General features: G+C 41.5%; 1 protein-coding gene across 3 annotated transcripts in view; it reads left to right on the top strand.

The window, feature by feature from the left end:
• The window catches only part of mast2 (microtubule associated serine/threonine kinase 2), a 176,923-nt gene that overhangs the window by 128,743 nt on the left and 25,890 nt on the right, over positions 1-22,290 (top strand). For all 3 annotated transcript variants that reach the window (XM_087180051.1, XM_087180053.1, XM_087180052.1), the window contains 6 exons: positions 8,775-8,850; positions 10,637-10,657; positions 11,650-11,728; positions 12,540-12,694; positions 21,113-21,188; positions 21,712-21,921. In XM_087180051.1, coding sequence (XP_087036177.1) covers positions 8,775-8,850; positions 10,637-10,657; positions 11,650-11,728; positions 12,540-12,694; positions 21,113-21,188; positions 21,712-21,921 — 617 coding nt within the window. The remainder of the gene's footprint in view (positions 1-8,774; positions 8,851-10,636; positions 10,658-11,649; positions 11,729-12,539; positions 12,695-21,112; positions 21,189-21,711; positions 21,922-22,290) is intronic.

Raw genomic sequence — 22,290 nt, 5'->3', positions numbered from 1 at the left:
ACTGTTTATGTATATGTAATCACTTCTTCTCTGGTATATTATACAAAAACAACAATAGCTCACACTATCTCAGATACATTGGAAGGAGGTCTTACAGGTCGCCTCCCATTTGTCAAGAAGGGGTTTCTAAATATTATGAAAAACATTTTCCTTGTTGGCCAGTACGTATCGAAGTCTTTCCAGGTGAAGCAACTTTTTGACCCATATATGGAACTCAAGGCTTGTTTCTGACTTCCAAATCTGCATAATTAGGCGTTTGGCCAGAAGGGTGCAGAGAGAAATGGCAATCTGGCCAGTACATGTCGAGTGTTGCATTACAATCTTTAAGATAGCACAGCAATAATCGATAAATGAATGACAACAAAAATAATAATCAATATTAGATGAAGATGTTGTAAAACCACCTTTATTTGCTACAATGTTCACTTGTCCTCATCGGCTGTAAGCTGTGTAGTGACAGCAGGTGAGGTGTGTTACATGGCATCGTGTTGTTTACTATCACACACACAGACAAAGCTCAATTATCACTTCAGACTGCACACTGAGCACAGCACAGAGAGATTTGATTGCATGGATTAATGCTTAGGGCGACGTACTGCAGGCTGCTGCTGCTGAGGGACAAAAGAAAACACATAAAGTTGTTGGATATGTTTGCGCTAATTGAGATTGTCTTGTATCTGATGCCTGGAGACCTTGTTCACTGTTTCCTGTAAATGTCTGAGGTAATAAAAGAACATAACCATTTTGATTGAGGTGACTGATGGGGCATATGTGTAGAATATAGATCCTAGTTCAGGACAAACTGATACTTGCAACATTGTTGAAGCCTGATCAATACATTGGCACAGCCCAGCTTATTTTTATCTTATCAGAGATGTGTCTGAGAGCGCAGAGAAGATTATTTTCATTTTCTGGAGATATACCAACATCATCATCTGACCCAACATCACAGTACTGGTCAGGCTGTGATTTCTGTTTCCCAGTCGGCCGAGTGACTCAGACGTCTCTTGATCTCTGCTTGATCAACAGGAAATTACTTTGACAGCAATTTCGCATAATCAGTTAAACATTAGTTTCAATTATTAAGACAGACGTGGAAGAAATCATCGCTGGTCGCAGCTGCTTAAGTGTGAGGGTTTGTTGCTTTTCTCCTGTTTAAAAGTGTTTGTCTGACAAAAGAAGCTATTTGAAGGTGTCACCCCCAGCTGTGTGAAATTGTGACAGGATTGTTTCACATTCCTTTTTTAAATGCCACAGATTATTCAAACACTGCTCTTGCTCAGCATCACGATTTATTGATCATCCTAACGTTACTGTCTGTGTGGAACTTTGTCAGAAGTATTTTGACAGTCATTGACAGCATTGAAAGACAATTTATCTCCCACGAGAGATAAATTGTCACACACCTGGGCAAACAAGATGGATGGAGCATTGTCTATTTAAGGTCATGGTTGTAAGATCTGTTTAAAATACTTCTAGTGAAGGTATATAGGAATATCCTTCTTTTCAAGACTGAAGTGACAAGAAGACAGATTATTCAAAAACAAATCAACAGATTGATATAAAAAAATGCTGATTTCAGCCTTTGTAAATAAACAATGGACTCCTAAAATAGAGCAGCCATGGGTTGTCTCACAAGTGCCCCACAGACACACACACACACACACACACACACACACACACTTTGAAAAAGTGTGTCTAGACACATTTGGTGTGTGTGTGTGTGTGTGTGTGGCAGATGAAATGCACACTGATAGGATTTTTGTTGAACACACTTGACAGCATGTAAGACAAACACACAAAACCTGCAAATCTACCACCAGCATCCACTCACCACCCTTCAAATATGAAGAGAGAGATGGAGAGATGGAAAAGAGATGAATAACTGTGATATTGATTGATGGTGACTGAAGGGGAGGAGGCGAGCGAAAGAGTCGAAATATAGATTGGAAGGACGGAATAAAAATGGATTGGACAGTCTCTGAATGGGAGGAGAGAAAGACAAAGGGATGGATATCGAAGACGGAAAAATGGTAAAATGTCAACAATTATATCTGACTGGAGAGAGAGAGAAAGAGAGAGAGAGAGAGACCGACCGTCATTAACAGTGTGTGTTTGTGCTCAGCTGACAGACAGTCACACACGTCTCATTTCCTGCTCAGAAAAATAATAGAAGTCGCCAACCTGTCAGTCACTGCACCTACACATACACACACACAGACACACAGGCACACACTTTGTTTCAAAATATAAGTTTTGTTGAAATGGCTTTTTATCCAGTTTTGACCTTGAGGATTCAAACGCATTTACAAAACACACTGATATTTCAGCCTTTCAGTCCCACCAAAACAATGCTGTTCCTCCACCGTTTACATGAGGCTGTAGTGTTTCTCACTGTCATTTAGAATATCAGTCAATTAAAATCTCAAAAGTTCAGATCCTTCATGGTAAAATCGGCTCTCATTTTTGGTTGTAACCTCTCGTGTAATGGAAATTCAAGCAACATGTTTTGATCATGTCTGGTTCTGTCCCACTCTCCTGAAGTAGAGAGTGAAGAGTTCCTACTGCAGCTGCACATCAGCAATTTTTGTCAGGTTTTATAGAGTTAAGGACCCAAATACAAACAATCCAAGGGAGTAGGTGGAAAAAAAGATGATTTATTACACAAAGAAAACACTCAAGAGTCTTACTTGGTGCAAAAACATGCCCGGGAAACAGAGGTTGAAAAGTGGAAACACAAGGAGACACCGACGATACTCAACAGAGGTAAAACAGAAAATCTAAACGCTGGTAACACTGGAGCAAGAGACACAGGGAAACTTAACAAACGCAAACTGAAGTACAACAGAAAATCTAAATGCTCTGAGAACAGGAGCAAGAGACACTAGGGAAACTTCCAAACATGAATAGTCAAACAAAGTCCAAACAAAGCGTCAACAGTAGTAGGAAAACCATGACTTTTTATATTGTGATGGATCTTGAAGTCGTCCCCGATCTGAACCGTAGAGATCGTTATGTTTCCTGTCCTTTATGTTTCCAAACTTCACATAATGTTAGTGGCTGTGCTGATTGGCCAAATTACATCACATCTTTATCCTAGGGTCTCATAGATGTGTGATGTATTTGAAAAACAATTCAACATAAGCTAGCAGCGCGGAGGATGAGGAGCTGGTGCCATAAAAAAGGACTCGGTCAGGAGTGTGTCAGTGCAAAGTCAGATATTTGTCAAAGTTATCTGTAAACTTTATTGGACAACAGTCGTCACTTCTGGATGTTTGAAGCCAATAAGAGACTTGACAGGCAGATGAATGGCAGTAGTAGTTTTGCAGGGAGTGAGAGAATTAAAGCATGTTTGGAAACGTAGAATTTGTCGTCGTACATCGTCTCATTCATTTCTGAAGTTAGATTTCGGCATAAATGCATAAACTCCAGTGAGACTCCTGGCTGTTGACTTGACTAAATAAGCTGTTTCAAAACATCAGGAACTTCAGGAACATGTGAAGTTTTATCCTTATTCTTTGACTTTTTGTAGATTAAATATGAAATCAATAATGAGTTACGACAGCAGTCATTAGTTGCAGCCTCAGAAATGGAAAAAGAATCTGACAAAACAGACAGAGAGCATGTCTGTGGGTCCTGGTGTCACAGTGTGGTCCACAATCCTTAATGCTCCTTCACTCCATCCATCTTTTCCTTTTTCTCTTTCCTGTCATCTCCATCCTCATCCAGCAGACTGCTGTAGCTGCTGTGTTGCCATGGTAACACCGCCCGCCACCAGTCTTCAGCAGTCGGCCTTGCAGTCCTGTCTTTTTTTTCCGTTTCCCAGACCCTGCCAGGGAAACAAATACTGCTAATTAAATATCACTAATTAATGTTGCTGTTTTTCATTTTCTCTACTGCTGCTTCAAAACCTCCAGCTCAGTAAAAACACAGCTTCTGGGTTTTGTTCTGTTTAGGTTTTAATGTTAGAATAAAAGCTTAAATGGAGCTTCAGCTTTATGTTGAAACTTGGACTCTAACAGAAACCTTTATCTCTTTAACTGAAGCTGTGATATCTCACTGTTGGCTGGTACTTTACTGATTAATATGCACCACTGGGGGCCATTAAATCTTTCCCTTCATTCGTAGAGACCATCTTCATACATTGATGATTGCTTTTTCTTTTTTTCTTCTTCTTCTCTTTCTCTCAGTCTCTCGCTCTGGCCCTAATCATGAATTTCATCATGGTTTCAATCATCCAGCCACTTAGCGCTAATCAAATGGAGATTCGTCAAACTCTAATATCCTGGGGGGCTGATGAGGACCAGTCCTCTCCAAAAATGACTTTTATTAAATGTCGAAAGTTTGCATAAATTCCTCGTTTCCTCTCTCATCACTGCCCGTGCTGTCTCCCTTTTTCTCCCACTCATTCCTGATGACGTTGTAACCTCTACTTTTCCCCTCTCTTCTGTCCCTTTAACTTTTCGTCAGTCTCTCCATCTCCTCTTCCTCTTCCTCTCCACCCACCCTGATCCCTCCTCTCTCCTCCTGGCTGACGGCGGGCTGTTATTCGGTAAAGGTCAGCTGATGATTGGCAGCTCTTTGTGCTCTGACTCCTGATGAGTTCTGTCAAACAACCCACCGCTCGTCTTTGTAATTGTAATGAAGGACAGAAAGAAAGAATCAAGCTTTTTCTCCTGTTCAGATTCTTGTCGCACCCTCCTGAGAAAATAGAGGGTTTTTTTTTTTTTCTTTCTTTCTTTCTTTCCGCCCCCTCCCCAATTATAGCTGTATTTTGTTATCCCAACCACAGCCTCCCTGGAGAGGCAGCAAAGGGAGCGAAACTGAAGAGGCACAAAGCAGATATTACATTTGCATGTATCTCATATGCCGGTATATTTCTTGCTAAAGTAGGTCAGTGTCGCTGCCGTTTGCTGCACAAAACCCTCTCAAATGTGACAGTGAAGCAGCTTCTTTACCTGTTGTGATGAGACCGCCTGTCAGGTGCACTCAGCTGTAATTTACATTTCACTTGGATTCATTATTCAGTCTGAAAATACAATCCACATAGTGTTTTTCTCTCTTGACAAGAAGTGGAAAGTATTATTCAAATGTATTTTCAGAATGATTAGCTTTTTTTTCTGTAGCCAATCAGAGTATATCAACGTGTTGAAAGTCACTCTGTGGACATCACACGATGGGGTTGTGTGCTAGAAATTAGACACACTGGTTCTTCGAGCATCAGTTCAGTCGTGGAAGGAGTGACCTCTGTGACTTTGGAGAGTAGATGGCGTTTGGCGTGCCGGTTCTGTGTGACAGCTGTGATTGGTGACACCATGTGGGTCAAAGGGACCAGAAGAAATGTGGTTCCCTCCCTCTCTGACCCGTCTCCACCCAGCTGCCATTTCAGCTTAATGGAGACTTACAAGATGTGTAGATGTGCAGATGCACAAAAGGACACAACTGATCTCAGACAAGGTGTAATGATGATTCCAACGTCGTTCCAGTTGGAGGGAGGACTTTCCAGTATTTATTTGTAATATCTGCTGTTTAAAAACTTTACCAGTGCCCAGCCCTTTCTGTCCTGCTGTTATTACAGACATGACTGAGCTAAAACTTGACTCACCAGACTCACCTGGTAAAGCGCGTAGCATTTAGGCTCAGTCCTTACCGCAGCGGCACAGGTTCAAGTCCAACCCATGGCCCTTCGCTGCATGTCATCCCCTCTCTCTCTCCCCAACTTTCCTGTGTCTCTTGCAGTGCAGCTGAAATAGCAAAACAAAGTTGAATAATAATAATAATGATAATAATAAAAGAAAAAATAAATGACTGAGATAAACGTGACCCTTGAACACTCTCCTCTTCTGTCGAGCCATGACGTTTACCCCGCAAACATCTGTGGCTTATGGGAAATGTGGTTCGTCAAGAGCCACTAAAAACACAAAAACAAAACAAAACCACCATCCTTATCTGAACACATGAAGTGAGTCATGTGACATACTGAGCTGTTGCGAGGCTGGATTTATTGTTGTTAGTTAGTTTAAATTATGTTTTCTTGTTTTTGGACCAAAACTGGGACGCTAAGGTTTCACTTCAGCTCTCTGTCTTCCAGCTCCATCTCCCATTTTAACAAATAGTGATGAAGACTGAGAGAGATGAAAAAAAATATGTTTGTGCTCTCTCGTGGTTAAAAATATACAGTATTTGAACTTACAATATCTTGACACTTATCAGCCCAAACATACACCAATAGACATACATCTGCAGGAAGATACTATCTGCCCTCCTCACCCTCAATCTTCTGTTTCCTCTCTCACTGGATGCTCTTCACCTCCCATCTCTGGCTCCAACACCAAGCACATCTGGGACAAGTTTTGCAGTCTACTCTAAAACTCTGAGATTCTTAAAACCAACTGCATCTAAAGCTTATTTTCATCATGATTAATGTTTCTATCATTCAGTCAGTAAATCTGCATCAAGCAAATCGGAGAAGCTACAACCAGAGGATGTTTGGTATTTTTGCTAAAAAACATTTGTCGATGTATTTTATGTCCACAACGCTTTGCTAACTTTACGCTAAGAGCAAAGACACATTACCATATATATATGTCTGAGAAGCCCTGACACACAAACACACTACTTTACACATCACTTTACAGAGTGATGGATTCTTCTGTCTGTGAACAAGCCTTAAATTGACTAATGGTCCACACACACACATTTGTAGCCATGAAGCGTGACAGTGCAGTGAGCAAGCGCGGTAACAGCCCCACTGAGACCTCTGTGTCCTGGACCTGGAGACCCTACTTCAGCAACATCCACATGGGAACATGTACAAGATCATTTCACACCAGTGCAACGGACACTAACAAGCATCTGTTTGACTAATAACACACATGTTCACTCGAGTATGTGCATACATGTTCTGCTGCTGCGGCCACAGACAGAGACAGAGTCTCCCATCTGACAGAGAGCAAATTCTGGTTTTAATATTTGAGTCTCTGCTCTGTCCAGACATGCTGCTGAGGAAAATGCATAATTGATGTGGAAATGTCCGACTACTTAATCTCTCCTCCTGTTTCTGAGGCCGCCAGCCTTTCTTCCCCTATCCATCTGTTGATGTGTGTGCGGTGCATGTTCACCCCTTCACTCCACTGAATTATTAGTTACACACCGACACTCAGAGCACTGTGTCTCCCTTTAGATATGCTGGCCTTGATATTTGTTTCCATTATGCTGGGTGCATATGGATGTGTCAGTATTCTTATTAAATAATCTCAGGTTTATTCAGAAGAGGGTCATCTGTTCTCTTAGAGTCACTTTGACAGTAGATCAGTCAGTTTGTGCTGCAGATCTTATGTTGCATCGAAATGTTTTTCTTTGTGTTGGACCTGATTGAAAATTCCACGGTTGTGTTGTCTGATTATCAGACTGAATTGCTTTTTTTAATTTCACTTCAATATTCATGGTGACAGTGAGTTCATGTTAGCCTGAGAGAGTAGAGTTTTTATGGTCTTTAGATAGACTCGTGTCCTGCCAAAATCAATTGTTGCTGAGTCAAGCCATCTTAGAATCAGAAATGGGATGCCACCAGGCTCTATCCTTGGTCCTCTGCTGTTTACATTATACATAAATAAAATAATCATTCCTAATCAATACTTCAATCTCCACTTTTTTGCTGATATGATAAAATTCTATAAGGTAAAGGAGATGCCAGCAAAAGTTTAAATGGCGGCCATATTGCTCTCGCTGATTTATACAAATACTTAGAAATTTGACTCATCATTCATTTTTGTCTTTTAACTGTCTTAGGAAGAAACAGCCATCTCATGTTATTAATTTATAAAGCTGGACTGTTGAAACTTTCAAACTACCTCACATCTCTTCTCTCATTTAAATCTTTCTACAGTACACGACCCAGTAACACACATCATTCATAACTGTCATATACAGAAATGCGCAGGAAGTTAGGAATCACTTTATCCATTCCACAAATTAATCTTTAATCATCACACATCTTCTATCCTTCTCTCCCCTCCGTCCATCTTTTTTTCCTTTCACGTTTTTCTCTTGAAGGCTGAAGTTCTTCCTCCTTCTCTAATTCATTTGTCTCTGCATCTTCTCAGTTGCGCAGCAGCGACTGTAAACACAGCTTCTCCTCCTTTATCTGAGCCAACTCCTATGAAGTGAGCTTATTCCTCCACCCTCCTCCCAACTCCTGTTCACTTAATGAGACACTCCATCAAACTCACAGAGTGTCCGTGTCCATCTCTCTCTGTCCTTTATTACGGCCTCTTTCTCTTATTTTTGTCTCTCCCAATTTAATTTATCCTCATCACTTGAGACTTTTCTCTTCCCTCCATAAATCCTCCGTTCACATTCTCATTCTCTCATTCTGCTCATGTCTTGTGGAGGAGCAGAAGAAAAGGGAAATGAAGGGAGGATAAAGCAGAACATTTTACAAATTCCCTCTGCTTTCACACAGAGGCCGATATTCTCTCCTTTGTCTTTCAGTTTGTTTCACAAAGCCACAGAGAATAAGTCTGACATTAATGAAATATGAATAATGTCATGGTCATTAGCTTCCATAAGCTTGTTCTCTGTGTTGAGCTTGCTCCTCTAACATGAAGCCATGCTGCTGCTGTAATATACAGTATCAAGACCATGTCTGAGCTCATCATCTTATTGTGAAGGTACATAAATGGACACAGAGGATATATATATATATACTCTGCAGGGTTTTCTGTTTAGTGTGTTTACCTATTTTTCTTTCTCCTCTCTTTTCTGTAACTCAGGTACCAGCCCACTGGACAGCCCTCGCAACTTCTCCCCCAACACAGCTGCACACTTCTCCTTTGTTCCTGCACGCAGGTGAGACACACATACACACACTTACTAACAGGTGGGGCACACCTGGAAAACAAAGTCAGTCAATCTGGTTGGAAGGGTCAGATGAAAAATATACATATATTTTCTCTCCATTTTCTCATGATCTGAATCTTCCTAAAATTCCATTCTACCGCCCTGTTTTTGGATCTCAGATATCATTTTATCCCCACGATTGAAAAATTCCAAATGATGTGCAGCCCCAAAGCTCACAGCGTGAACATCTCTGTCTGGGGGAAGTTTTTATTTCTAAAGCAGCAAGTTCTTTTCACTTTTTCACATGTTGAACACAATTAAAAGTCATTTGTGGGAAATAAAATCGACACTGTAATTGGACAAGAAGCGCAGACATCCTGCCCAAGTGGATGAGCTGTACTTCAGCTTTTAAAGGAGCAGTGTGTAAGATTTAAATGGAATACAATGTTCATAATTGTGTTTTTATTAGTGTATAATCACCTGAAACTAAGAATCATAGCTTAGAATTGACCCTTCATATCTACATAGGGAGCACGTCCTCCAACACAGAGGCCGCCATGTTGCACCGCCATGTTTCTACGGTAGCCCAAAACAGACAACTCAAATACTTTTTGCATGACCTGAAGGCCACCAAAGGTTCTCCCACACACCTGAAAGGGAAGGGTGATCGCAGTCTGCCACCTCACCACTAGATGCTGCTAAATCCTCTGCACTGGCCCTTTTAATGGCGATGTCTTTGAAAGGATGAGAAACGGTTCTGTGGCCTCGGTGTGTCGAGAGCTGAGCTGCTGCTGCTGGTGACAGTGAGTGAGCTGATGAGGAGGGAGATGATCACTGTGAGGCTGTCACTCAAACCAGGATTAATAAACCTCTTATCTGTCTGCGCTCTCGACACAGTCAGTAATTACTGCAAAGGAGGGAGAAAGAGTGTGTGTGCGGTGTGTGGTTTTGTGTGTGTGACAGATACTTGCGTGCATAAGGCACTTGTTTGATTTTTAAAATCCAAAGCCAAGATAAGAAGTGTTAATGTAAGATGGATAAGAAAAAGAAATTCTCAGCAAGCCTGCCCCTTAAATTTTCATTAAGATGATGATGTTTCCATGGTAACACATCTTTTCTAAAGTACTGAACTCTCGGGCTATTTCCATGACAGTTAGGGTTAAACACTGGATGGCAGCCATGCAGCAGTGCAGCAGCCAAAAAGAGCATTAATGTTGATTTGAAATGGAAATCCCTCTCTGTCCGGCTGCTGACCTAAGTCCTGCAGCTGCACCACAGACGCAGGGATGACAGCGGCACCGTGTGGTGGAGTTTGATATGACAGATTACAGGCTCTGAGGCTGGTTGGACTGAAGCGTCTCACCTCAGGTTGTAGACTGTGATTTATCAGCGGCTGTAATCATTCATCAAACGCAGACAAATCTGTTTGCTCCTGTCTCTTCTGTAGTCAGAAATGTTATTATTTGCTATAAATCCTCAGTTTTTTTTAGAAATGATTGTATCTAAAAACTGCTGCAATCACCTGCAATTAAATGTTATATGACCAGGATATAAAAAATATAGTTTTAAACTTTAAGCTTACGTCCACAATTTAAAAAGGTCTTTTTGGGCTTTGTTAGATTTTTAATGAAGCAGAAGAGGAGAGTGTGTGTGTGTGTGTGTGTGTGTGTGTGTGTGTGTGTGTGTGTGTGTGTGTGTGTGTGTGTGTTTGTGTGTATGTCTGTGTATGAGTCTGTATGACTGACAGCCGCTAACAGCTATAAAAAGAAAAACCAATGTCTTGTCTCCCACACAGTCACGGACACAGGGCTGACAGGTAACCTCTGACTTTTTGACCTTAGCCCTTTTTTCCTTCCTCCTTCTGCCGCCACCTTCCTGCCCTCTGTCCTGCATGGCTGAGCGCACACACTCTGAATGACATCAACAAGCACCCTGCAGGGTCTCTTCTTCTGCTGCTGCTGCCGAACACTCTGTACATGAATCAGGTTTAAAAGAGGAACAACGTATGCAGCAGGAGACTCTGGAGTCATGAGACATCCTTGGTTAAGATGTAGATGTTCCTTAAAGGATAACGCTGGTGATGTTACATTTCTTGTCGTCAGTAGATCCCTAGTGAAGAGTCAAACCAAAAATGTGTGTGAATCAGAGCCTGATATATCTTATTCCTCTGTGCCATAGAGCTCCATTAAAAGCACATCAGAGAACCAAATGTGGACTGATCTGCTGCTGAAAATAGTCTCCAACAAATGCACTATTTCCTCTATTTTGTATACTCATGAACTAATACTTACACTTTCTATTTAAAAAAAAAAAGAAAAGAAATATATTTATATTTTTATATTTTTTTTATATATTTGCATATTTTTAAGGATTTACATCTTATGTAGGAACCAATTGGCTCAGAGCTGAGAGACATGCAGAGAGGGTAGGGAAGTCAGGAAGTGTTGAGAGATGCACAAACATATTGTTTGTGGGGTCTTAACATGGGATTTGTTGACCATAAGAAAAGTTTAGAATAACACCAGCCTTACACTTTAATAATTTCAATCCTTAATGGTTTTTACAAGTGTAAAATCCAGCTGTAGATAAAGAGCAGTTAGGTCAGAGTGGTTGTCGGGTTTCATTCCTGCTTCACTTTATGTCTGCAGAGTCTCAGTGGATCCTCCTCATGGCTTTCCCTGCACCTTTGAGCCCAAGTTATCCCTGTTTGCATTTTCCCTCCTGATTGACTTTTGCTGGATGTGTTATTTTATGTAAAACGAGTTGAGTTTTGTTGCCTTTGTCATTCACCTCTGCCTGTGTTTTCAGGACGGATGGTAGACGCTGGTCTTTGGCCTCGCTGCCTTCTTCTGGCTATGGCACCAACACTCCCAGCTCCACTGTCTCGGTAAATATCTCTAATATACTCTATTTTATGTTTCTGCATGTTATTCTGCACTGTATGTTTTTATAATAATCTGTTCACCCAAGAAACCCAAGTCTAAACGCTTCCTGCTTCCTCTGAGTTAACTGCAAAGCAACAACCTCACAGAAGCTCCCTCAGCTACGATAGAAACCCTTGTTCTTCCACCTTTCTCTCATTGCTTCCTCCCCTCTGATGCCCTCAAGTGTACTTCTGATTCCTCTCCTGTTTCTGCCCTTTTTCCTTCCTTCATTCCCCGAGACATATCAACAGTCCCTTTGGTCTAATCCTCCCTTCTTCCTCTTTTCCCCTTGCTGTTCATTCATCTCCTTTCTTAATACCCTGGTGTGCAGTTTCTCTGTAGAAGAGGCCCAGCGTGCTTCAAAGGGCAGTGAGCTGAGTTAGCTAGCTGTGCAAGCTCTTAACTCGACTCCAGACCACTAACAGACCTACTAGCTTACTGGACTAACAGAGGACCAGGCCTCTCTAGATTCATCCTGTTAGCACAAATAAATTAGCAGGTCAAATGACATAGATTTGGTTGAAAAGGATGGATGGATGTGACAGGTGAAAGTTCAGGGTACTAAGACATGTTAACCCCAGTCTAGCTCCACCTTAACCCAAAGTAGCTTCTAGTGTTGGATTTAACCTGCTTTTGATGTCTTCTTCTGACTGTGAAGACAAACCTGGCCCACACTAGACCTAGTCCTTATCCTAGCCTAGCCCCAGCCTCACCCCCGCAGTAGCTCCAGTGCTGGTTGTAATCTGTGCTCCCTCTGTGCTCCTCCTCTCACAGTCCTCCTGTTCATCTCAGGAGAAGCTGCACCAGCTGCCCTTCCAGCCCACACCGGACGAGCTGCACTTCCTCACCAAACACTTCAGCTCCGAGAGCATCACGGACGAGGAGGGACGCCGCTCCCCCGCCATGAGACCGCGGTCCCGCAGCCTCAGGTAGGAGCTCTGAGCCTCTGTATCTGACTCCACAAAACCCACAAGAACACACTGTGAAACATTTTATCTCACCAACTCCATTTCTGATTAAGACATTAATCTATGAATGAAACATTTTCACTGTTCCTAATCCAGAGGACAGACCTCTCTCTGTGTGTTAGGGGCAGGGGCAACTCTGTGTCACCATGGAGCACTGTGCAGCGCACACACGCACACACACACACACACACACACACACAAACTCTGCTCTTAGTATCTATGGCAGAGAGGGCTAAACATTTAAGTGCGGTTCAGTCTTTTTCATGTAAGAGCAGAAACACGAGCGACCAGTGGAAACATCCAGAGAAAGTCCGTCACATACAGACGGAGAAGTGAGTAGTTGACACATTGTTGCACCAGGTGTGTTTTGTCCGCTGCAGCCTGGAGCCCACACACACACACACACAGTTAACTACATTATAGGAACATCGGTTAATGATGAAAAGTAAACATTAGCCAGCTGATCGTTAAAGGTGTTTTTTTAAATTCATATATATTATATTCATATTCATATGCATAGTATGAACTGTCATTCAGACACTCAGTTTCAGGGCACTTGGGGTGGGGGGGGTTAATCCAGTGCATATGAGAAAATAAGCAAAGTGAATTCTGTTCTTAATTTCTTTTTTTTCTATTATAAAATGACAAAAAGTACAGATAAGAGTACCGTTAAAATACCAGATCAATAAGTGGTATTGATAAGAGTAGTAGTAACCTTAAAAATCTTAATGATACCCATCTGTACTCCTAGCTGCTGGCGGCAAAAGAACTGAACTTCAACTTTCTCCCCAGAAACTTGGTGAATATGCAAAGCAGAAAGTTTCCCTTTATTTCATGTAGCCTAGACCGATGTAATCGTTAGTATAGACTTGACCTGTGCTGGAAGCCTCTCTTCAATTTTTCCTCTGCAGTACAGAACTGATTTTAAAATCTTATTGTTTGGTTTTGAGACACTCAGACAGAGGCTGAAGCAGAGCGGGATCATATCTTTGCCTTCTTCACCTGTTCTCCTCTTAAATATTAGAATTGCCCCACAAACTGATAGTTTCCAAGACTGAATATGAAAGAAGACGAGTCGATGAGACTTAGTTGACAAACATTAGCATATCATGATGCTCTGTGTGTGTGTGTGTGTGTGTGTGTGTGTGTGTGTGTGTGTGTGTGTGTGTTTGTGTCAGCCCCCAGAAAGGTCAGACTCATCCTGCTGGCATATCCGTGACAGGTGGGGCGAGTATAGAGTCTTCACTGTTTGTATCAGTGACACTCACCTGTTCACCTGTCCAGCTGCAGATCTGTGTGTCTTTATGTGTTTCATTCACTCTGTCCATCTTTGTCTTTATTTCTTCATGATTCTCCATCCCTGTTTTTACCTGTCACTTCCTTCCTTCCATCCATCCATTTTCTGACACTAATCCGTAGTCCAGTCACGGTGGCAGCAGGTTAGTAAGGTAGTCCAGACGTCCATCTCCCCAAAAATGTACCCAGAGGTTTTCCCAGACCAGATGAGATATATAAACTCTCTGGATCTACCCCAGGACCTCCTACCAGTTGGACATGCCCAGAAAACCTCCAGTGGAAAGCGCCCAGGGGAGCCTGATCAGATGCCAGAACCACCTCAACTGACTCCGTTCGACATGAAAGAACAGAAGCTCCCTCCAGATGTCTGAGATCCTCACCCACTCTCTAAGACAGAGCCCAGACACCTACAGAGGAAACTCATTTTGGCAGCTTATATCTGCGATCTTATTTCTTTCGAACTCTACCCAAATCTCATGACCATACATTAGTGATGGAACAAAGATTGACTGGTAAATCTGGTGAAGCTTTGTCTTCCGGTCAGCTCGTACGATCACTTCTTCTACTTCCAACTCTGCACCAGTCTGCCTGTCAATCTCACTCTTCATTTTACGATCACTCACAAACAATACTTTAACTGCTTCACTCGCATCTCGTTCCCAATCCACCATGAGAACCGTGGCCGGCAGACTCGGAGGTCCTGACTCTCATCCCAGCTGCCTCGCACTCAGCTGCAAACCGCCCCAGTGCAAACAGGCTGATGAAGTCATCAGAACCAAACCAAGTCTGGTCGACACACCAGACACACTCCTTCCCCCGGCTGCACCTTGAGATCCTATCCATGCCAACCCTGGCGGAGGCCAACACCAACTGGAAACATGCTCAACTTCCTGCTAACACAGACACAATTCGCACTCTGGTTATATAAGGACCAGAGGGCTTGTAGTAACTCACAGTGCCCCTCACCAGACCCTCTATACATGTAGACTGAATCAGCAAACACCCACGACCCCTCCAGTCACCTTACAAGGGTAAAGAGTTGGTCCACTGTGCCACGCCCAGGTCAGAATCCACATGGCTCCTCCTGGATCAGTGGTTCGACAATCGGTCGGAGCCTCCTCTCCAGCAGCCTGGCATCAGCTTTCCCTGGGAGGCTGAGCAGTGTGATACCCTAGTAATTGGAACACTCCAATCCCCCTCGTTGTATCTCTCCCTCCTTCAAATTCTCTACAATTTGAACATTTCCCCCCCTCTCACACGCACTTGGTAACTTACCTCCATCTCTTGTCTCAGCAGTACTTTCCTCATCTTCATCTCTGCTCCTGTACAGAGAGATATTGAGTTCTTTCATCCACGAGATGAAAGAAGGTGACACTGAGTTGCGTGGTGTGTTTCTGATTAGAATCACACTGTGTTTGTTGACTGGTGTGTGTGTGTGTGTGTGTGTGTGTGTGTGTGTGTCTCTGTCTGTCTCTATCTGTCTCTCTCTGGAGTCATCTCAGGTAATCCACTGTCACCCTGTGTCCTTATAAGACCCCTCTCTCTCTGGAAAATGGACTAGAATTAGAAAATAATGTGAAGGTAAACTATGGGTAAATAAGTAGAGAATGAGATTTTATAAACTTTTCTCAGAGATTTCATTAAAGCTGGCAAAACCACCATGCTGTAATTGTATAGAAGAAGTGACTGTGAGCAAGTTATTTTACATGGAGGTGACTTTGAGAAGTGTTTCCGCTGCGGCCAGCAGTAAGCCCCCCCCCCCCATGTGCAGGGTGAATGAGCCTCAGTGGAAAGCCTGACATCATATTTATTCTACCAGCAGTGAGTGTCATTAAAAAGCTCTTAATGAGCAGTCTGCAGACCGTCTGCGAGCGCAGATAAATAACCAACAGAAAGCTGTAGAGAGAGACAAAGTTCAGACAGTGGCAGGAAAAAGAGTCTCGGAAAGGAGGGGCAAAGAGAGAAATGCGGTGAATGGGACAGAGAGAGAAATGAAGTGAGTGACTGAGAGGAGACATGATGATGATGATGATGATGATGATGATGATGATGATTGGACCCAGGAGGATGAGGAGGAGGGGGAAGGAACAAGGGAAGAAGTGTGTCTGTGTATGAGAGAGTGAACAAATGAAAAAGAGGTGCAGACTACAATTATATGCTAATTTTATGACTCTGCCATGAGAGATGCCAGCCGCCCTTTTGTCGTTTAACATTCTCTTTGTTCATCTCAAATTTTTATTCTTCTCTCCATTTTTGCTTTTCGTAGCCTTTTCTTCGCCCAGTCTGCTCTTTGCGTTCAGTACAATCTATTTTCAGTTCCCTCCTGTAACCCTTGTCAGCCATGCAGTCTTCCATAAATATGGGAATGTGTAGACCTTATGCATCCATCATACACGTTTTACAGTTTGTAAAGACACTGATGGATAGTCTATTCAGACACCTCATTGACTTTATGTCTGGAAAACCACATATATACAGCTGTATTGTCAACTTCTTCATATGTCACATGGAGCAATCATGTTCTACCTCATATTTTATATATTCGAGTCTCAAATATTCAAACTACCACAAAATCAGGCTTATCAGACTAATTTTATGTCATTTTTATTAACGTTTTTATTTTTTATTAATAGGATGAATTAGAATAAAATAATAGATAGAATAAAATTGCTTAATTAATAGAAATAGAAGCCTGTTACTCAGGACTTTGAAGGCTAAGGACGACATTTGTTTGACTTATTTCAAGAGGCAAAGTATCTGATATTTCACACTCTGTGGTGACAGAGGACAGTTTAAACCTTAAAAATATTCATTTAAAACTGTTTAGATTTAGCACTATATGAAAAACTATAATGACTACTTACACCCAACCAGCATTGACTAATGTTAGTTATTCCATTCTGTTCTACTTTGCCATTCTTTCAACCAGTGTTTAGCTACTTTCAGTGAATCTCAACACTTCTTGCACAGCCATTTCACTTCACACTTCACATTAAAAGTTTTCCATTCTTTCATGTCCTGCCATGCATTTAATGTAAAATGTCTGTTGTGTTTAATTAACAGTAGCTTTACACTGATCAAGAAAACAGCTAAGTAGAAGCGATTGGAATTAATCAGTGACTGAAAAACAGCAGCAGAGTGTTTTTTATCAAGAGCGAATTAAAATGGGAGCAGATCAGAAAACATGGAGATGTCTTACTAAAATCAAATAATGTATGCTGTTATATAAAACAGGATTAACAGTCTCTAAAATATGCCTGTTTTAAATGGTTTGGTTCCTCTACTGGGATTTAAGAATTTATCTTCCTGAAAGCACCAATACTTGGTGGTTTCAGGAGATTTTAACCAACATGTTTTCACCAAGATACTGAGGTTTCTGTGGTAAACACATACAATCACAGCACTCATCACACACACTAAACCCACATACATACACATCCACACACCTCATCCCCATTCTGTCCAGCTCTCTGTCACGGTCAATTAGACCTCTCATTTCCCAAGTCGCTTGCCTCAGTGGTGAAGCATCAATGTTATTTTTTTTCCTCCCTCATACACACACACACACACACACACACACACACACACACACACACACACACCATCCCTCACCCCTCTCCTCCTCACCTCTGCCCCCCCCCCATCCCGCCTCACCATCTGATTCACTGTCTCGTCTGATTTACTTCAATTACCCTCTCCACCAATAAGCTCGTTTGCATTCTGAGTGCCTTTTGTCACATGTGACATCACCACTTAGCTGAAAAGAAAGAAAACGGCCTTTCACCAATGTTTTAATTATCCAATTTTTTCAAACAGCCCGGGGTTGAAACACATCTTGTCTTATATTCCATTTCATAAATATTTTCTGTCTTTTCTCACAGCCCTAACTTTTGAACTCGCGGCCCGACACTAAAACAGAAGAACTCTCCCACAACTTCCTCCAAATCCTCGTCTCCAAGGTCATTCCTCAAAATAATGACGAAGACGTTTTTCGCAGGGATTGCCGCAGGGCAATTTTTATTTCCCATTACAGCAGAAATATAGCCGTGTTCTAATTAGCCTTTGTCTGGCGTCTTTGTGTTATTCATCCCGGGATTTGAGTGCGACCTCCGCTGCAGCTCGCTCTGAATGGGAGCTTTATTTTAATAAAGGCTCAAGCTGCTCAGAGCCACAAGCAGACGGGAAGAATAACACGGAGGGAAGAAGAAGATATTCTGTGAAAATTAAAGAATGTACATAACAGCCTCTGGCAGTGAATTCATCTCTGTCAAGGCTAACCTTTACTCACTGAGCCCGCTGGCAGAGCCGCCCGGGTTTGATTGATTTTTCTCTTTTAAGAAACACCAATGTGAAAGGAGACTTTTAAAGTTAAGCTTGTTGGAGCTGCAGGTGATTGACGTACATCAGTAGTGGTTAAGTGTATGTCTGTGTTGTGTTGTGTGTGCACAGTTGAGATGTGCTTTGTTCAAAGGGTCAGTTACCTCAAATTACAAATAAACAATTTCCTAACAGGAATACCATTTTCCTTCACTTAATAGTGTTTCATAATGTTTCTACTTTGCTGTTCTGTTGATCTGCGTTGATGTTTTACATTAAAAGCCTATGAGGAGGAGCAGGAAGTATGTCTTTTGAGCCAGTAGAAGACGTGAGATACATCATCAGGAAGTGCTGAGTTTGACTTTCTTTATAATTTTATTGACATAATTCATACATTGTATAAGCTTGAATAAATTAGTGAATCTTGAAATTTTGAAATATAATTTTTCAGTGTTGTGAGCATCACAACCTAAATTGTGAAATCTCAGACACAAATATCTCAAAACTTAGACAAATAAAAACAAAACTGTCTAAAAATCGAAACCAAATTTTCCCCAGGATGAAAAATATTTTGCGTCTTATCTTACTGAAGTTAAATGACCCTTTTAATAAAAACTTATGTGTTCACTCCAACTCAAACACACAATCCTGACAGTTTATCATGTTAATTACTGTTAATCCTGCAGTAAGAAGTTGTTTATGAACAACATGAGCATCACAACAGAGCAGGTTCAAACAAAAAGAACATGGACACAGCTGTGTACTGCAATGTGTGTGTGTGTGTGTGTGTGTGTGTGGTCACCTGTCACCGTATGCGTTGGCGTCATGATAAACAACCTCCGTGAGGTTCAGCTCATATGTCACATTCAGGCTGCCTCATTCCTATTAAGCTGGTAATTGGACTTTGAGCTGCCGATGGATGACTTAAAGCATTACCTCATCGCACCGGTCACGTGTGCATGCGCACACACACACATTTGCCTGTTTGTGTGTGTGCCCTCATGACTCATACAAACGTAGAAATCTGGATCCTCAAATTCATATTTTTACTTCACCCATCTCCCCTCAATTTTGTAAAAGTCTCTCTAGGAATTTTGTTTTGTTCACTTTCTTCTAGTTTTTAGATATTTTATATTCTATTTTGTCTACTTTTTATTTTGAAATATATATAATATCATATAATATCTTTCATTTTTTAATTTTTGATATTATATATAGTCATTTCTTTTGTACTGTCCATTGTGTCTTGTTTTGTCTTTGGTTCATAGAATCAAAATCTGTGAGAAGAAACTAAAAAAAATCCCAAAACTGTTGATCATTTTTTCTTTATTACAGAAGTTTTGGTCTTTTATTAGGCACAATTCTGTCGGTAAAGCTTGTACAGGTGATTGACAGTTATAAACATAAAAAAAATAAATATGCAGGATGAAGTGAGATAGTCTTCAGTACAGTTTCTTTTGTTTCAATTATTTTTCTAAATACGAACATCAGTATCATGAAAAATAAGAGAGTGTCAGATAAAACTAATATCAAGAAAATTCTTAAATGAGCTGAGATTTGAAGATTTCTAAAAAAAAATGATGATTTTACAACAAAATGCCAAAATGATTTATGAACATGAAAACTGATATCATGTTTACCAAACACTCAGATTGCATCTGCAATATTTAGAGGGAACTGTTTACAGTGATAAGTGAATGGAATAAATAATACAGCAGGCTAACAAAGCCTGAACTTGAATGGAATAAAATTTCTCTCCCCTGACTTGTGTACACAGACACACACACACACAAAATCACACAAAACACAACTGCCTGTCACCTGTCCACGCTGCCTATTCTCCTGATAGGGAGACATAGAAAGGTCAAGGATATTGCCTCTGTCGCTGTTTTGTGTCGCTGCATAGAAAGGTTGGGGTTGAGGGCTGGTTCATGATGGAATAAGAAAAGAGATGAGTCCCAGGAGGAGGGAAAATGGAGAGAAGATGGAGACCACTGAGTGAACGACAGATTTATATTCTGTTGGACTGAAAGAGACGTCACTGTCAGTGTGTCAGGTCATGAAAACCCCCTGAGAACTGATGGACACTCGGCTGAGGAGTGGACGGCCTTGGCTTGTTACTGACAGCCACGCACACACACACACACACATGCAGTCCACCAGTCTCTAGACGCGTTACCTTTGTGCCGTTCTGTATGTGCAGCCATGCATGTCCAGAGGTTGTCACGGTCCTCAGTTTACACCGCTCAAGAAACACATATGATGGAGACCCCGAAGTCCTGTTAGTGTGCGTGACCACCATCTTGCTTTTGTTCGCTGTGTGCTCTGGTTACCTGACCAGTCGTGTCTGTCACATCCAGTCTGCTCAGCTATGTCTCTTCAGCTTTGCCTCCTCTATCTCTGAATTTTTCTTAACCCCCCAGAAAAATAAAAAGTAAACCGCTCCTTTGGTGTGATCTATCGATTTCGATTCAGAAAATAAGACAGAACACAGTTTTATACTGACACCAGTTTATGATTTGTTCTGCAAAACAACAGTTGTTTAAAAATGACATTCACTTAAAGATTCAGCATCTGAAGCATTTTCTAAACTTTCAGTGTGGACTTGGGCTGTGAGCAGTTTGATCCCAGAGTGATTTGACTCTCAGATTGAATGAGAGGTCCAGTACATTAGCAGTAGCATACTTCTTTAGCTGAGCTCCTGACCTTGTACAGTAGTGTCCATTGTCTCCACTCATCTGAGCTGGTTTGTGTGTTTTGTTTCAGCCCCGGACGCTCACCTGTCTCTTTTGACCATGAGATTGTGATGATGAACCATGTCTACAAGGAGAGGTTCCCCAAGGTTTGTACTACACACACACACACACACACACACACACACACACACACACACACACTCGCTGTTATAATAAACACACTGTAGAAGGAAGATGGAGGCGAAGTAATGGATAATCATTTCATGTGTTTAGATCCATGCACAAAAGGGTTTCTCACCCCATCTTAAATATTGCTGACCTGAGCTAATCCTAATCCTTATTTTGAGGGCTTTTATTTTGAAACAGGTGCAGGCAGCTCTCCCATTTCCATTTTGTGTCTAGTGTTTACAAATATTTGTTTATATATTTTTGTAAGATAGATAGATGGATAGAAGTGGTATTATGAAGATGTAATATGCAATGCTAATATGAAACGTGTTATCTCAGGCCTACAGACACACACATGCAGACATGTGCCACGTATTGTTTTTTATTCTAATACTCTAATATATAAATACAGTGTTGTCCTGTGCGCATGCAGTTTTTGGTCATGTCTCTCCATTTGTCTGGTATGTATGACTCATCCCTCTCCCCCTTCCTCCCCCTCAGGCGACTGCTCAAATGGAGGAGCGCCTGGCTGAGCTGCTGTCCTCCTCGGCCCCGGATAAGGTGTACCCGCTGGCAGACGGGGTCCTGAGCTTCATCCACCATCAGCTGATAGAGCTGTCCAGAGACTGCCTGGAGAAAAGCAGAGAGGGCCTCATCACCTCCCGCTACTTCTACGAGCTCCAGGAGAACCTGGAGAAGCTTCTGCAGGATGTAAGTGGAACAGTTTATTCGCTGCCCTGCACAACATGTTCACTTCCAATCAGTAGTTCTCTTAGACTAGAAATCTCTTAAAAGTATTTAAGATTAAGAAAGATATGAAATCACTTGCTACTCAATTCTACTTTCAAGGGTTCTTCATGTGGAAGACAAAGTGTAAAAATATGTTGTTTCTCATGAAAATGAAGGAGAAAAACATGAAGGCAACATTTCAAAGAAATACTCAAGGAAGAGAAAGTTCTTAATATTAAAAAAGGATTTGTTGATTTAGATAAAAACACTAAACAGAGGAAACCTTACATTTATTTTCATCCAAATCATTTATCACAACACACCAAATGCTCCTGAGCAGTCCAGGTAAGA

The sequence above is a fragment of the Seriola lalandi genome, unplaced genomic scaffold, assembly GCF_002814215.2.
Source record: "Seriola lalandi dorsalis isolate HSWRI2012SDOR001 ecotype SW California unplaced genomic scaffold, Sedor1 jcf7180002054885, whole genome shotgun sequence".
In the NCBI taxonomy this organism is placed as follows: domain Eukaryota; kingdom Metazoa; phylum Chordata; class Actinopteri; order Carangiformes; family Carangidae; genus Seriola; species Seriola lalandi.
Note: the sequence above shows the minus strand (reverse complement) of the source record. Positions and strands in the feature narration are given on the sequence as shown.